Genomic DNA, 16,990 nt, shown 5'->3' on the forward strand with positions numbered 1-16,990 from the left:
CCAAGGCACCAAGCAGAAAAAAGCAAATGTGAATGTGACTGTCATACTTTCTGCTGATTTTCTATCAAATTCTGCCAAGCAAACCAACAGTAGCCATGCCAAAACCCCCAAGACATTAGTCTGCTTCCATGAAAGCATGCAATTAATAAAACTACAAGCAGGTCACCTGGTGAAGAGCAGTGCTGAATTAGGGAGCAGGATACACTCTTCCATAACATTGTGAAAAGCTACCATACACAAAAGTAAGCTCTCTGCCACACTAAGGCTACAATGGAGTTTCTAAGTATTCAGTACCAAGCCCAAAATTAAAGCAACCAACCATCTATCAGGAGAAAAATTCACCTTTGTGTGTATTTCAAATAAGCTTCTTGCAAGGAGCTTTTGGATTTTTTGACATCACATGGGCCACATTATTCTAAAAAAATACAGAAGCAGTGAAAACTGAATCCATCACTACCACTACTCACTGGTAAGCCTGATCTAGGAGAACCCAAACCCAGCTTTCACTGCTATGCAAGTTTAAGCCTACAGGCTCTTGATTTGCCCAATGAAACAGAATCACCACTAGCTGTTACATCCATTTCTTTTTCTCCCCTCCATAAATTCATAAGACACAACGTTTTAAAGATGTTGATCAGCAATGAAGTAATCATCCTGAACTCCAAGAGACCACAAGGAACTGTTTCAATGACACACAGAGATCATGTTGTTCTATTCTTCTGCTGACTTTCCAATGAGTATGAATATTTTCTGCAACAATTAAGAACTGCAAAAGTAACAACACACGGTCCCTAAGAGACTGACACTACAAAAGAACAAGAGCTCAATGCTTCAGAACAATACCTCAGAACTCATTCAGTGCATAATTTGCCAGTATCAACAGAGAGTCCATCTAATGCTGCAGCACCAACTGATGTTTCAATATAGTAAATTAGTTATTAGCTAGCACTTCTAAGATGAGAAACACTAAAAAGTGATTTTTTCACCTTGCTAGTGCACCAGTGGGAAAACACAATGAAGTATATAGCACATCAGCACCCTTTTCAGGCCAGAAAATTCTTCTAGTGTTGTCATCTTATTGCAAAAGTTCCATATCTTCTTGGCGATTTCTCATGGGGCATGATGTTCTGAAGAATATTTATGAGCAAGGGCAGGAAGCACTATTTGAGTTGATGTGATGAAGTCTTCCCCTTTCTCTACAATGTCTGATCCCTACAGGCTTCTGGGCATGGACACAGCATGGCTCTTACCACGATACTTTGCAGAATCACAAACAGCTCTGAAGAGGTGTGCCAGCACCTCAGGGTCTGTGCCTCCCAAGCCAACACAGAAGTCCTTAACAGCAAGGTATGAGGAGAGCCCCATCTACTCCACATCCTGCCAACACTTTTACTGAGACTGGTGCTGGTTTACTGTTTTCCGAAACATACGGACAAAGCAAGAAGGTGCCGAAAATATTAGGCACCTGGACAAGCTTGTAAAGTGGATTCATGGGAACCTTACGAGGTCCAACAAGGCCCTGTGAAAAGTGCTGCACCTGGGTGAGGGCAACCCCAAATATCAATACAGGCTGGGGGAGGCAGGGAGAAGGACTAGGGGTACAGGTGGGTGAAAAACTATGCATGACCCAGCAATGTGCACTCACAGCTGAGAAGGCTAACTGCATCCAGAGCTGCATCAAAGCAGTGTGGCCAGCAGGTCAAGGAAGGTGATTCTCTCTCTACTCCACTCTCATGAGACCCCACCTGGAATACTGCATCCAGCTCTGGGGTCCTCAATACAAGACAGACACAGACCTTTTAGAGTGTGTCTAGAGGTGGCCCACAAAGTTAGTCAGAGGGATGGAACGGCTCTCCTATGAGGAAAGGCAGAGACAGATGGGGTTGTTCAGCTTGGGGAAGAGAGGGCTATGGGGAGATCTAATGGCAGCCTTTTGGTACCTAAAGAAAGCTTACAAGAAAGGTAGGGAGAGACTTTTTAGCAGGGCCTGTTGTGGTAGGACAAGGAGCAATGGTTTTATACTAAAAGATGTTGATTTAGACTACATAAAAGGAAGAAATTCTTTACAATAGGGTGGTGAAACACTGGAACAGGTTGACCAGAAAAGTGGTAGATGGATGCCCTGTCCGTCGAAACATTCAAGGTAAGACTGGGTAGGGCTCTGAGCAACCTGATCTAGTTTAAGATTTCCCTGTTCTTTGTGGAGGGATTAGACTAATTGTTATTTAAAGGTCCCTTCCAACTGAAACAATTCTATGATTCTGTGCTGGTCTCCAGAGAGCAGATTTTCCTCTGCAACTTAGAGAAGAATTCAGAACATATTTCTAATGTTTATTAATGACAAATCTTGATGTATCAGTGTTTTCCTGAACTGGGTCCTTCCAGAGTCACAGTAAGCCATTTGTGAGGCAGCAGTTCTTTTCCATAGCTACAGAACTGTAATAGAGTATGTATCTATTTGAACAAGGATGCTGTAATGTTGATCTATCAGAAGCTATATTATCTGTGCAATAGAAGCTCAATTTGCAGAAAATTTAAATACTAACCACACTGATCATCAAGCTAAAGTTCTTGTAAGACATTTCATTAATATCATCAAAGAGTATTTCAAGTATGATGCAGCAACTATACTTTACAGAGAGACTAATTAAATATAAAATCTAGTTACTGTTGTACCAATGAACCCTAATTACCCTACAACCATTTAAGGGTTGTTTTGGGAGACTCATTCTGATAGAGTGTAAAAAGCAAGCAGAGCTGCAGATAACTATTCCCTACCCGTCTGGGACTAAAAATCTTATTATATACAAGGGCCGTAGGATAGACACATTATTTAAAAGAACAGGAAGATAGACAGACATACTTTTCAGAACACTTTTCACTTGTCTTCAAGCCATTGTGAGCTACTTGAAAACTTCTTTAGAAGGAAACTTACCCGCTCATATTTTCTATTCTTTTCCTGAGGGGAGAGGGAGGAAAAAGAAGCCTGAAAAAATTTTCAAATACATAATTTTTACTTAATTTTGAAGATGCCAGAAAAGGTTTCTAAGGCAAGGTGCATGTAATAGCAAACACAAAACAAATCCTCACAGGATATATCATGTAAATGCAGGAACAACATATGGCAATGACATAAGAAACTTCTGTGCACAAAATGTATGCAGTATCCTTTGCTCTGGGCCCAATGTAGTTTCAGGGTACTGTTGAGCCAGTACACACAGTGTTGAAAAGGAACCTTTACTGGATTTTGTAGTCACTTCTCTATCAATTCTCTATTGGTATGAATACCAATACAGAGAAACTCTGTTACAAACATGCTAGTTCTCCAATCTCAAAAGAAAGATGACTGTGACACAGACTTCAGAAGGGAGGACAAACCCTTCAGAGTCAGCATCTCCCTTACCACACAGAATGGCACAGAATTAAGGAAGGGGATTCCTAGGGGAAAAGCATCAGAGGATTTTGTCAGAAGAAAGGGATTAGCACTCAAGGTTTTCAGTTGCAGATGAGAATAAAACTTCTAAGGATATATATAAATACCCATGCAGCTGGACAGTAAGGTGCAAAAAATATATCAAGAAAAAATATCTTTGTCTCACATAAAACACTCTGTGCACAGAGATTTATAGAAACTGGTTTGGTAATGTCCTATGGGAAGCACTGTGAGATATTACATATAAAAAATACAGTCCTCTAGGCAGAAAAACCAAAAAAACATGACATTGGATTCTAGCACAGAGAAATGTCATTTTTCAGTCCAAAAATCCTTTGCAGGGAAAAAAGTGTATCTGAATGGTCGAAACCACTTTGGCCATCCTCCCCCTTACACTGTAAATACCTGTTCTTCCCAGAAAATGTCTCAATCAAAATTTGGAAAGGAAAAATCATTAGCAAATACAATTATTAAGCTTACTTATTAAAGCCCCTGTGATTGAAGAAAGACACAATACAGGTCCTCCTCACCACCCTAATCCTTTCCTTCTGTATCCTTTCTAGGTCTTCTGAGCTTCCTCCCCACGGAAAGGATGTACACAAAGATTGGAAATTACTCATCCTGGAGTCTTCAGGGCACGTTTGAAGACAGGGAAAAGACAACAAATATGCTCTTGTATTCACTGAATGATGGGGTCATGCTAAGGGTTAATACTGTGAGTAGCAGGAATATTATCCCTCCCACCTAATAAAACAAACAGATGAGGGCCACCTTTATATAAAGTCCTAGATCTTTTTCTAAGACAGCAAACCAGCTAAACCAAAACATGAAAGTTGGTACAAACTACTAATAACACCTTCTTCAAGAGACAACCTACATTTCCTTGATTAATCCACTTTCAAATTCTGCCTTAAATTCAGTGTAAAATCCTAGAAGGGGTAAAAGAGCCAGTTCCCACAGGCAAACCACCCACAGCATCCCATTCAACCAGGGAAACTGGCTGTACATGAGTGACTGCAGTACACTAAAGCTGGCTGCACACATACACATAATCTCATAGTCCCATGTAAGTGAACCAACGTGACCAAATGTTTTCTAACACAGTAACAGAAAGTTGCACGGGAGTCAAATGCTTTGGATGATGTTCTGCTAGAACAGCTCTGGATTTTATGTATGGCTAATACTGTCACCACATTCACTTCCTCAGTATATCCCTCTACATCTTGCTGATAGCAGTCTTTTTCTTTCTCTTGAGAGGTAATGAAAGCAAAGTGCTGCCTTATTAAACACAATGATATACAGCTGATAAAATGTTTTATTTTAGCCACAGAGGGAAGAATGAGATTTAAAAGCGGAATTTATCTCCAAAATGATAAAGAAGCAGGCCCTGCATTTTCCTCCCTCTCAACACTAGGTGCTTCTTTAAATCACAATTGGCTACAAATTGTAGTAAGCCTTGCCAAAACCCATGGAAGAAACATCTCCTAAAACGGCTATGATGCAGGAAGGAACACCAATCACTGCTTGGGACCTGTCTATCTGCCACTGACTTGCATAATTGAGAGAGTAAGTTGCACAACTTGGAGAGCCATCCCTCTGCTGCCCACTTTAAGCCTTTTAGACTCCTGCTGGTTAACAGATGGTCCCTGCACGCTCCTCAGGCTGCTGACACACACCTCTAGGTATATGTACAACCACTCTAGTGAGTACCTGCTAACATCATGTTTCTGCTGCCTAGGGCAGCACTAACCACGAGCAGTTAAGTTCAGTAAGGCCTGACACGTTAATGACATGTCCTGCATTGCTTTAATTCTAGTGATTCTTTCCCCTGTTTTTGTACTATTATGTAATGAAGCATGTTAACAAAAAGCTGTATTCCATCAGTGTAATGATACTTCCCAACCAAATACTTTTACCACTCTCCCTTTGGGTCTCCTTTAATATTGACAAAGCTGTTAGATCAACTGCTTCCAGAGGGGAAAGCTTGCAAGGTCAAACCCCAAGGTTATTCAGTGATGCCTATCTTGTTTTCTTTAAAATGTAAATAAAATTTACCAACTAATTAGCTCAAAAAAATATTATTTGAAGCAATCTTGTAAAATTTATCTCACATAATAGTTTGTTCTTCTGAGCCTTGAGATAAGACTAAATTACAAATCGAGCTTTATATTGATTTCTTCTTGCCTTATAATTATAGGCTATCATTTTACATGTAATTAGTTAGCCCCAGCTAATTTTTTTATTATTAGCTTTCAAAGATTTTGCTGTTCTTCCACACAGAGAAAATTAAAATGATCATTTACTTTTCATTTTTTTTATTTGCTATTTCAACCTAGTAAGTCATTGTGAAAAAAAATAATATTGAAAAAAGTAATTTTTGAAGAAATCTTTTAACGATTTTTGGAAAAACATTCAGAACATCTAAAAAGAGCCTCAATGTGTAGTGTAAGTAATAAAGGATGATGAACAAAGAAAGTGTTAAGACAAAATTAGATTTTTCATGAATGGATGAACATGCTAAACTGCTTTAAATATAAACAATGACTACTCATTAGCAGCTTAATGCAGTTTTATAACTCTCCACCTCTACCCACAACCAGAAGAGCAGTGTCTATGCAGAGAGCAGGAGTGATCATTGCTCCGGGGAATGACTGCCTTAAGCGGGTTCATGGAAGCACCATGCAGATTAATAGCTCTTTATCAGAGCTCCTAAAGATGCATGGTGACCTTTTAAAGTCATAGTTCCCAATGTACCAAATGCTGGTATGGCATCTCTGCCAAGACAGCAGGCTCAGCCCTCAAGAAGCTGCAGGCCAACATATTGCTGCTACCCACATACGTAGCCCTGATAAACACCAGAGAATGGAAAAGGCAACAGGAAAAGAGAGATGCCAACAACAACACAACCCCAGAGAAGCCAGGAGCTGAGAGCTCACATGAGACAGTCAGCTACAGACCTCTTCACCAGCACACTGCACAACATGACCTTTACACCCATGTGCTCCTGCAGCTGAGCCTGGGCATGGGGAAGAGCCATCCTCCTCCAAACCTTACAGATGCCTCATGCATCAAGCACAGCGTTGTCAAGGTCTCCACATTTGTTTCTAGCACTTCTCTAGTGCAAGAAAACAAAGAAAACAGAAGAAAAAAATGATGTATGAAAACTGCACTATCCGTGATCTCAGCAAGGAAAACAAAGGACCATTACAGATGTCAGACGGGAGTAATCTCTTTCTCAAGGAATACTGCAATATAACTAATAATTTCCCATTTCTTCTTAACTGGGGGGGATATTTTCTGTTCTGAGAGAGATTCCTATTGCTCATTGCAAAGCTGTAGCAAAATGGGACTAGCTTAAAGCGAGTCTTTTAATGCTGTTTCTGATGGCTTAACACCATTGCAACACTTGACTGACTGAGGGAACACAGGAACATTCTTCCCAAGGACATGCACCCCAGTCAGTCATCAAATCTGTCAGTAGACTCCTTGTCCTTTTACCATAGAACAGAAATAAGCACACACTGGTAAGTAGACAAGTACCACAGTCAAAACAGGTCCTCCCAAATTTGGGGCATCAAGCTTGAATCAGGCTTTCAAAAACTTTCCAACATTTTAGCATAGAATTAGATTTAGCCCTGATGAAATTTCTCTTTCATTTTAATAATACATCAAGTATTTAATTTGCTTATAAACTATTAACCAGATGTCTGTCTGTCCAAGTACTGTATTCACTAACCGTAAAAATGATATTGCAACATAAATTATGCATAGCCAAGAATGTTCTGATTAACCAAAATATGCACTGCAGTTCATATGAATCACAGCTAAAATGGCATGTGTTCATAGAGTATATAAAAACACAAGTATATGCAAACTCTTGTCACATGCTTCCCCAGTCTTATGTACTTCATAACCAGAATGAAACCACAGTGAATCTGGAACGCAGAAGAAACATGAGCACTGAATTTTTCAACTCTGCCTCCCTGTTTTCTTGCTGAATTTGCTACTCATTAAATTCTAGTTTGGATGTCATATTCACATTCTTATACACTGAACTGGAATTTCAAGATAAGAAAATTATTACAGAGTTTGCAGTAAAGGCACTAATTATTTTATTTTAAATATTCAGGAACATTGTCTCTACAAATGAAAGGGAAGGTAGGGACGGTGACCATATACTGAGGGTCCAGCTATGTCTTCATCATATCAATATAAAATAAGACCACCAATGCATTATAACTGAAGGCAACAGAACTGCATGATTAAAAAGGGTTATTGCATGATTATAAATAATTTTACCCTAATAGTATTCTGAATGAAGAAAACATTTTAGTGGACTACATCAAGAAGTTGTATTACTATGTAAAATACATCACATTAATATGATTAAAATGTTAAAAGTGACATTTTTTGCACCTTATCCACAAGAGATACATTGTCACGAATATTCATCACCAAGAAAGCATGAAGGCAGCCAAGTTTTATTTCACTGTGGAAATACAACATTTCATACTGACTCTTATGGTCTAAAGCAGAAGCACAAGAAATAACTTCTAATAACATAATATTTCATTAACATTGACATTTTATATTTGAAAACAGACAGCCCAAGACATTCTTTCTGGACTAATGACTTTTGTCACATTGCAAAAACTTACAAACAACTTTAAGATTGATTCTGAAGACACTTACATGCCTAGCTCTGAGAATTACTCTGAGTAGTCCCAATGAAGCCAATTAGTTGACTCAGAGTAATTAAGTATTAAAGCTAATTATACCTGTTACTGAGGATTAGGCCTTTTCTTTTTACTAGATTTTACAGCTAATAATTCTGAACAGGGCTGTCAGTTTTGAAGTTTTGGAAAAATGCAATTCCCTTAAAGACCTAGTTCCCAGAAGAAAATTATGGTTCCTGATGAAACAAAAAAATAAAATTATTTTGCATCATCCCAGCTTGCAGGAATGTACTTGGTTGTGTTAACCCAAAAACCTCATCAAGCAAAACACAAATATAGAGATAACTTCTTATCCAGGCAAATTCTGCAACACCAATTTTCCTGAAGGACCAGATTAATAACAAAGCACTACAGTAGCCTTAAAGTCACACATACTGCAGAGAGTTTTACAAGGCATCAGCTCTGCATATTCTGATCCCAAAGTGAGCACATACCTTCCTTCCTTCCTTCCATCTCCTGTCACAGGTGTTGCACAGCAATGTTGATGCCATTGACTGCATGTGTATCAGCTGTCCCCTGACACAGAGAGGTGATGCATATGTGCAGTGCCACAAGAACATCATAACATGAGAATATCTCCAGCATTCAGAGAAATGCATCTTCTATCATTTTACTCTTGCCAGTTCCATCAACTTGACTAACTTCGCCCTTCCCTTCAAACTGTCCTCAGTCATATTTGTTCATTCAAGTCTGCATCAAAAATTCCTGTTAGATGACAGCTGGGGAAGCAGGGATATCTCTCCCCTTCAACAAGATCTGGGGAACATGTAAACTCATTCCTATCAGGCACACAGTGAAGGTCACAGTCTTAAGTCTCCAAAGTCAAGTACAAGAGTTAAAACCTCAGCTGCTGATAAGACCTCTTCCCCCCAAAACTGCCTGTTGATACAGAGGTGCTTTCAGCCCCTGCACTTAGCCCTGGGAAGGGCAGGCTGTCTCAAATGGCCTACCCTTGTCACATGAAAGGTGGCTTTCAGCTTGGATGTTCATTCTTCCTGGTATGTGTACTCATGCTCCCAGGGCTGGAAAACAGCCAGGAAATGAATGACAGGCACGCATCTGATCTCCGGCTATACTCCAAATTAAGCAGCATTAAGACTATCAGTCATCAGTCAGTGAAAGTGCAGGCACAAGGTTTTTTAAGGCAACATCTGATGGCAAAGGAGGCCAGTTCTCCAGGCCCCTTTATAAAGTTATTAAGAAATGCTTTGCCAAAACCTGTGATTTCGGTTCCTAAGTATGACAGGATCTCCATGACAATAATCTGAGGGAGTGATTAGAGCAGAGTAAAAAGTGGAAATTTTCCAGGCATGCATTTTTACTAATCTTTCTCCAAAAAGAAATAAAACCTCCCACACATATTAGAAAGCCTACTACTGCCTATTTCTCTCTCCCCTGTTCTGCTGAGACCAATCTTTTCTACCTGAAATCCTAAAGCCACCATAATTTAAAAATATTTTTAAAACACTATTATGCCCTTCCAATTAACCTTTCCACATTGTTTCTAATCTGTGAGGTCCATAAATCCAAAGTTGTTGAAATTTGTATATAGTTTTGGGGAGCATTTATTCATATATCATGAAACCCTGCAGAGTATTTTATTACAAATATATTGAAACATATACTGAATAAACAGGGAAGAAATAACTCAACTCCAAATGTGATAGCATTTCAAATGACTGCAGAGATGATTAACTGCGTTAAATCATTTGTAAGGATGACCAGGGGCAAACTTAGAAACTTCAAAACAGACTTTAAAATAAAATTATGGGATTTAGAGAAAATTAAACATTAATGGGATGGAGATTTTCTGCAGAAAATTCAGTCAAGTAATTTCACTTTATTTTCACCTATTTACAATTTACCCACCTCAGTGAGCTATATAAATATTCTTTCTTATTTTACAGAGTAACAAAATTAAGTTCACAAGCTCCTCCTTGTTCACTGCAGCAAAATATATCATATCCTTCCAGAGAAATCAACATGTATGAGGCTAATACACAAATAACATTATCTTTCCATTAGAAAGCAAAATCATACATCATTTTGATCCCTGAAAAATGTTCTGCATAGCTCTAGAGCTATATAATGCAGTGCATACAGCAGTACAAACAGGAACAGTGAGGCAGCCTACCATGAAGGCTGTAAGAAACCCTAGGGCCCAAACAGAGCATGGAAGGTGCCAGGACACTGAAAATGTAAGACACTTCTGATTTCAACTTTGTGCCTGGTCCAGAACAAATAAATTCCCACATCTAAAACTAACAGTCACACTTTGTGTCCTGGCTTTTCCCCACCAGCTCTGCATGACAGAAACCGCCGACCATGAACATTTCCCAGCTTGCGAACATTTGTCTCAGCCATTCAGCAGTTTCTGCCAGGATCCTCCTCCCTCTTTACACCCTGTGAATTAATTCTGCTTGCAGCAGCACTAACACAGGCTGACGTAGATTTTTTTCCTCTCCCCAGTGTAATTTATTCGTCACTGCTTAAGAACAGTAAATGGTACCAAATTCACTTGCCTTTCTAGACACGAGGACCCTTCTTCTGTACCTGCGGCAAAATTATTCACAGCCGCTAAGTCCTCTCCCTCTCAGCTTTGCTTTCCCAGAACACATTCCAAGACAACATGTGGCTCCACACCACAAAGAGATAAAACAGATCTTTCATCATTGAAGGGGAGCAGAGATGTATATTTCTACAGTCTGGCTGAGATCCCTGGCTGAAGTCAACAAATGACTTAAATTGCTTGAGGATCCAGCTACTTCAGTGAGATTACTGAGTGACTTCAGTGCACTAAAAATCTGTGCTACACTCCAGGGCTGAGTGAGCCAGCTGAGCTCCATAGCTTGCACAGGCTGCACCATCTCTATTGAGATCTGCCCATCACCACCTCTTTCCCCTTTCTCTCCTCTCTCTTCAGAGGCCAGCTCTGCACTCCTCCTGCTGCTCCTCTGGCTTCTGTTTGGTTGCACCGCTGGTACACACTTTGAAATCAGAGTGGGAGGAATATATTCACATTCAAAATCTCCCCTCTCCCCATTTCACAGCATGGAAGCTAATTCTTTCTGAATCTTTGCTGATCCCTAGTACAGCTACTGTAGTCATTCTGGCCTTGCACCTTCTCCAAGGCATTGGCTTGCTTTCTCCCTGAGTTTCCATCCCCAGGTTAATAAGTAGACAATCAGCCTTGCTCAAACAAAAGCCAACATTTGGTGACTTCCCTGAAAGACTGAGGAGCTGAAACAAAGACAGATTCTTGCACCACTTAACAAGAAGTCAGTCTGTTAGAATCAGCTTTGCAGAGGATTGCCGTACCAAACTTACTCTTTTTTGGCTAGGGACAAGTAAGAGTACCTGTATATAGAAATAGCTTCAATAACAACTAACACTTGAAAGGCTAAAAGAACCTGACCAGATCAATTCAGTGCAGTAGTCCCCCCTTTCCCTAACAAACACCAATAAAATTCTTACAGGGATTCCCCAAGCAGCTTTGTGAAGGGGGAAGGAGGAGAAAAGCTCATACAGCTTGGATCACATAGTGACTTTTAAGCAATCTATTTCCTTATCAGTCATCACCTCTGCCAATTTATCAAGCTTGAAAGCTACTTACCATGCACTGCTATTTAAAAAGTACAGTATTTTGCAACAGGAAGAACAGAAATCAGCCAAAACCTGTAATAGGTCAAAACTGATAAAAACCACTTGAACTGATCAGCTGGCACAGGACCAGGAAAGTGATTATGCTATTGTTACAGATGAACAAGTTTTCAGAAGTAATTTGGGATTAGCCTTTACATGCCTGCATCAGAAAGTCAGAAAGACAATCTGAAAACTGCGTTTAAGAAGATGTGTATGAAAAGCCAAAGATGGATGTTAAGAGAAGGAGACATGCCAGATTGCTAATCATAATAAAGAAAACAAAAGACCACCACCCAAAAGTGAGAGCACATTCCACATTCCTCTAGTGTTGCACTGGAGGAAGTTGTTGAGAAAATAAAAAATTAATTTCTGTAAGGAACTGATTTAGTATCAAATATGGAAAAAGAATTTATAGCTGCCTATAGCTTTACAATATTATGTAGCTACATTAATTTTGGCAGAAGAGGTAATTTTAATCCTTTGGGAAGTATTATCCTCTTGATATGAGCACATAACTTAGATTAATAGGATTTGCATATGTATAATAATAGAGAGAATAACCCTGGGTTTGGAAAACAATGGGGTATTTTAATCAGTTTGGGAACACCAGACAAAAAACCATACCAGGCACAACTAATCGAACAGCATTTGTCAACTCATGCTAGGTAATAATTGTGAGTTAATTGATCAATATTTAGAAACAAACATAATAAACTGGTATGTTTTGGAAAATCAAACAATGCAAAGCTGTTAATATAATCGAAAGACAAGGGGAGATAGAAGCTGCACTGTTAATCATTTGCAAATTGTGTTTTTTAAAGACCCAGACCAAATACATGCTACAACCAAACTGTATAATTGACTCTGTGTTTGCAATCTCAGTTGTTCAACAATACAGATAACAGCAGTAATGGTATAATTATAACTCACAGCTGAAGTAGATAAAAACCTGATAGTTCTTAACTAATGGTTGCAATTAAGGGTGAAGAAGAGCAGTATTCACTGTATCTGGTTATGGTTCTCTAATAAAAGCAGATTTGAAGTTCCAATGCTGCAAAGCAGATCCTGCATGCTGCAGCCGAACTTTGACCGTGTCCTGACAGAAGACAGTGACTGGGGAATGCAGCTTGACTTGTAACAGCTGTAGGAAAAATAGCTCTGTAAGCAGTGGTTGAGTAGCAAGTGCAGATATGGAATGCACTAAATGGAAAGCAAGCAATGAGCACACAAGGAAGAGGTTCCTTCCTGAGCCCCGAGCATCACTTCAGCTTCAACTGCATCCGTGGGCTGAAGAAACAGCTTTACTTCCTTCCTACCACCTTCCCCCTGCACAGGCAAAGAGATACACACAGCCCTGCGCGCACACATGCGCTGCCAGCCCACGGACAGACAGGGAGAACGAGGCAAGGCGGGACAGGCGCTCTCCACCCCCGGCGGAGCGGCTTCAGCACCGGGGGCGGCGGACAGCGCCCCGGGCAGGAGGTCGGGCCCCTCCGCCCAGGGCACCGCGACACCGAGGGCGACCCGGACCCTCTGCGGCACAGGCAGGGACACCAGCCACGAGCCTGCACATGGAAACCCGGTCGGCTTGGAAACAGGGTGCTTCGCCCCCCTCCCCATACACAGAGCCATAAAAATAAGGGCAAGAACTCTGCACCTCACAAGCAAAGTAAGTTTCAAAAGGAAAGCCCGATCGAGTATGAGCAAAAGTGGCCAAACACATTTTCTAGTGGCTTTGTCCTCAGACTAGAGAGTTCTCATACCCAGGAAGCTTGGTTTGTGCTTTCTGAGCAAACAGAAGAGTAAACCCAACAGCTCAGAAATGAAGTGGGTATCAGCGGCATGTTTCACTTGCTTTTTGGCTCTCTCACTTGATACTGGTTGCTAAGCAATTTTATTTTTTTTACTACTCACTGCCAGATGGATTAATGAAAACACACACTTGCACTACTTACAACATTTTTCATTTATATTTCTTGATACACCAGTACAGTTTCTTTTAATTATTTCTTTTTTAAGGAATTCCATTCCCAGGTTTGCAAGTAAAGACCCAAATTATAGAGAGCCAGGGGGAGGGGAGGAACAGAAAGAAGCTAAGTGTAATTACCAAATTATCTGGTGGATTGTAGGAAAGAGGTACCTTGAGACTTGCACATCCTCTGGGATTTGTAGCAAAGACAGCATGTCTAGCTCAGCATAGAGATGTGAGGCACCAGGTGACCTGAAGGTGCCTTGCTCTTAGCTGGTTTATCTATTTATAACTACACGTCATAACATTACCTGAGAGAACACAATTCAGCACAGTGTTATTTCAGCAGTCAAATAACCATACACAGCCTTTTTTTCTTTACACCTTACAGCAATGCTCTTTCTGTTTTCACTTCCAGTTCTTTATAGAGCTGAAACCTGGCACTTGGCACAGTCTTCCAGCCTGCGCCCTGGAATGCCACCCAACTTACCCATGGTTTGGCAATTTCTTATAAGTCGTGACCAGAGAGAAATAATGACACGCCATACAATGTAACCAACCGTTCTGCCAGTGGCAAAACCAAACTGCGCATCAGCCATTACCAAGGGTGTAATTGCAGCAGGGATAACAGGAGGGGGGAGGGGAATCTGTTCCATCCCCAAATGAAGAAGAAAATGCATCTCTGCCATCTCCAACTTTCTGCCAGCTGAAAGGGGGAGAAGGGATGGGAGAGACTGCAGCAGGGCAAGCAGCAACTCCAAGGCAGCTCTCTTCCCTTTACAGCTGGCAGTGAGCTCACAGGCTCAGCATCAAAGAATGTTACACAGTTGGGCCATTTTGTGTGCTACTGCTGGGACATGAAGGGAGGCTGCAGTACTGCTGGCTACAGATCCTCCCTCATGCTGTCCCCCTTCCCAAACAGAGGAAGTCTGGTTTGGTGCAGAGAACCAGCAGGAAGAACTTTCTTTTGTTTTTGAGAGCAAGTAACCTCTGGTGTGGTTAGTTTGCTGTTGATAGAGCTCATAAGGAAAGGTCAAGAAAGGAGGGAAAAAAAGAGGCCTAGTAGAAAAGAAACAGGATAGTTTCATCATGTACAGGATGAACTGAAGGGAACAGCTTAAATCTCAAAGGAGTCATGAGGAAGAGGTGGCAAAGAGGAAGGCACAGTAGTGGAGAAAGGGGAAGGAAAGGTCAGGTGGAGAACTGCAGGAGGTTCGTCCCAATAATAGGCAGAAGGAGGTGAATGCAGGGAGCTGGAGGTGTGTTGGTAGGAACCATCAGCCTGTAAACCCATCGAGAGTCCCAAAAGGCAATGCTGAGACAACTGGGGACCTCATGAAACTAAGTGGACAACGCAGGTGCAAGTTTCCTTGCACTTCTGAGGCATAAACCCATCAGGGGAAGAAGGCAAAGAGCAAGCCAGGGAGAGACTTGCAAAACACCAAGGGCAGCATGTCCAGGAGGGATGCCAGCACCTGGCGAGGAGGGACAGTGCCGAAGCCTTGAGGGGATGCGCCACCACGCTGTGCAAGGCGACAGGGCGGCGCTCTGGGACAGGGGAAGCTTCGAGGGGCTGAACGGAGCAGGGCAGCCGGTCCCGGCTCACCCAGGAGAGAGGCGCGGGGCAGGGGGAGCCGGTGTGCGGGCCAGGGGAGGCCGGCGAGGTGCGAAGGCGCGGGCAACGGGGCAGGGCCGGGCGGCGGCGCCCGGGGAGCCCGCGGGCGCAGGCAGGGGCGGAGGGCGGGGGCGGCCCCTTCCCTCCCTGCTTCCCCCGCCGCCGGTCGCGCCGGGCCGGGCCGCCTCTCACCTGTGTCGAGGTTTAAGGAGATGCGGGCCTCGGCGAGGTAGGGGGTGTCGCTCTTGGAGCGGACGCGGCGGATGGGTCTGCGGTCGATGTCCTCCTCGGAAGATGCCGCCATTAATGTGGGCACGGTGAGCAGCGTGGCCCGGCGAGCTGGCGAGGGCGAGCGGCGGCGCGGGGCGGCCGGGCGAGGAGGGGGCGGAGGGGGAGACAGGGGAAGGGAGGAGGGAGAGAGGCGCGGGAGGGGGAGGGGAGGACGGGGAAGGAGAGAGGGAAAGGGAGAAAAGAGCGCAGGGAGGGAGGGGGAGAGACAGGGAAAACCCGTCAAGGATCTGCGGACGGGAGCGGCCGCGGCGGCCCTGCCCGCTGCCCCTGCCGAGTCCCGCCCGCCTCCGCTGCGGGGCACGGAGCGCTGTCCCCGGCCCCGGCGCTGCCGGCCCCCGCCCCGGGCACGGTCCGGCCGAGCGCCTTTCCCGCCCCCAGGGGAGGTCCCGGCTGAGGTGCCGAACGCCGCCGATGGGCCTGGCCGGCAGAGGTGCCACCCCGCAGCAAGCCCGGAGCCCCGAATGCTCACTTCTAGCCCAGGGCCTCCGGAACTCACAGCACCGCTTCATTGGGACTTGGTGGGATGTCTAACGGTGCATGCCTTCACCTCCTTACCCTCGCTCCTTGGGCAAACCCATGGCGTAAAGCGGGATGGCGTGCCACACCTTGGCAGTTTAAATGCCGGGGGGACTGAGGAGCCTGCACTCAACGTTTGAAACTGACCAGCCTCAAAGCCCGGGGCTCGCCTTCCTAAGGGCTTCGGCAGGTCTTTGAGAAAAATGTGACCCTCTGCAAAAACCAGGGACTCCCTACGTCTGCTGCAAACTGGGCTTGGTGTTTTGTGGAATCTCTGTTTCTCTGTTTAGTAATCAGCTCTTTATGTAGACGTTCTTACCCTGTGGTTTATAGGCTGCCTGCCACATTAGGGCTCCAATTTCGGTTGGTTAGTGTAATATAAATAATTTAAAAATGCTATTAAAAATAAGTGGGTAGCACAAAAGTACTACTTTACTAAAAGTAAAGTATAAGCTAGACAGTTAAAATATGTGCATAAGAGTGTACTAGCTCATGTCATTTAATTCAGGGCTTTTTAGAAAAAATGCCAAAACCCACTCTGCTTGAAGTCACTAAACTGTCAGTACTTCCAATATCTTTTGTATTGGTCAGCTTCAATGAGAAAGAAAGACCAAGGAAGGAACGTTGGATCTCACAAATTCTGAAGGCAGTGATAATAACACTAGTTAGTCTGAATTTTGAAGGACAGTTCTCTTATTCATTCCTGCAGAGTCAAGAATTTTCTGTTCCATGTTTGCCAATTAGTATTATTGAAGTTTTGGGTTGTGCTGCATTGGCTGTAACATTGG

General features: G+C 42.8%; 1 protein-coding gene across 4 annotated transcripts in view; it reads right to left on the bottom strand.

Moving 5' to 3' along the window:
* PHACTR1 (phosphatase and actin regulator 1) overlaps positions 1-16,990 on the bottom strand; it is a 298,270-nt gene that overhangs the window by 267,277 nt on the left and 14,003 nt on the right. For all 4 annotated transcript variants that reach the window (XM_063160585.1, XM_063160613.1, XM_063160574.1 and 1 more), the window contains exon 4: positions 15,588-15,734. In XM_063160585.1, coding sequence (XP_063016655.1) covers positions 15,588-15,734 — 147 coding nt within the window. The remainder of the gene's footprint in view (positions 1-15,587; positions 15,735-16,990) is intronic.

This window comes from Melospiza melodia, chromosome 1 (assembly GCF_035770615.1).
Source record: "Melospiza melodia melodia isolate bMelMel2 chromosome 1, bMelMel2.pri, whole genome shotgun sequence".
Lineage (NCBI taxonomy): Eukaryota > Metazoa > Chordata > Aves > Passeriformes > Passerellidae > Melospiza > Melospiza melodia.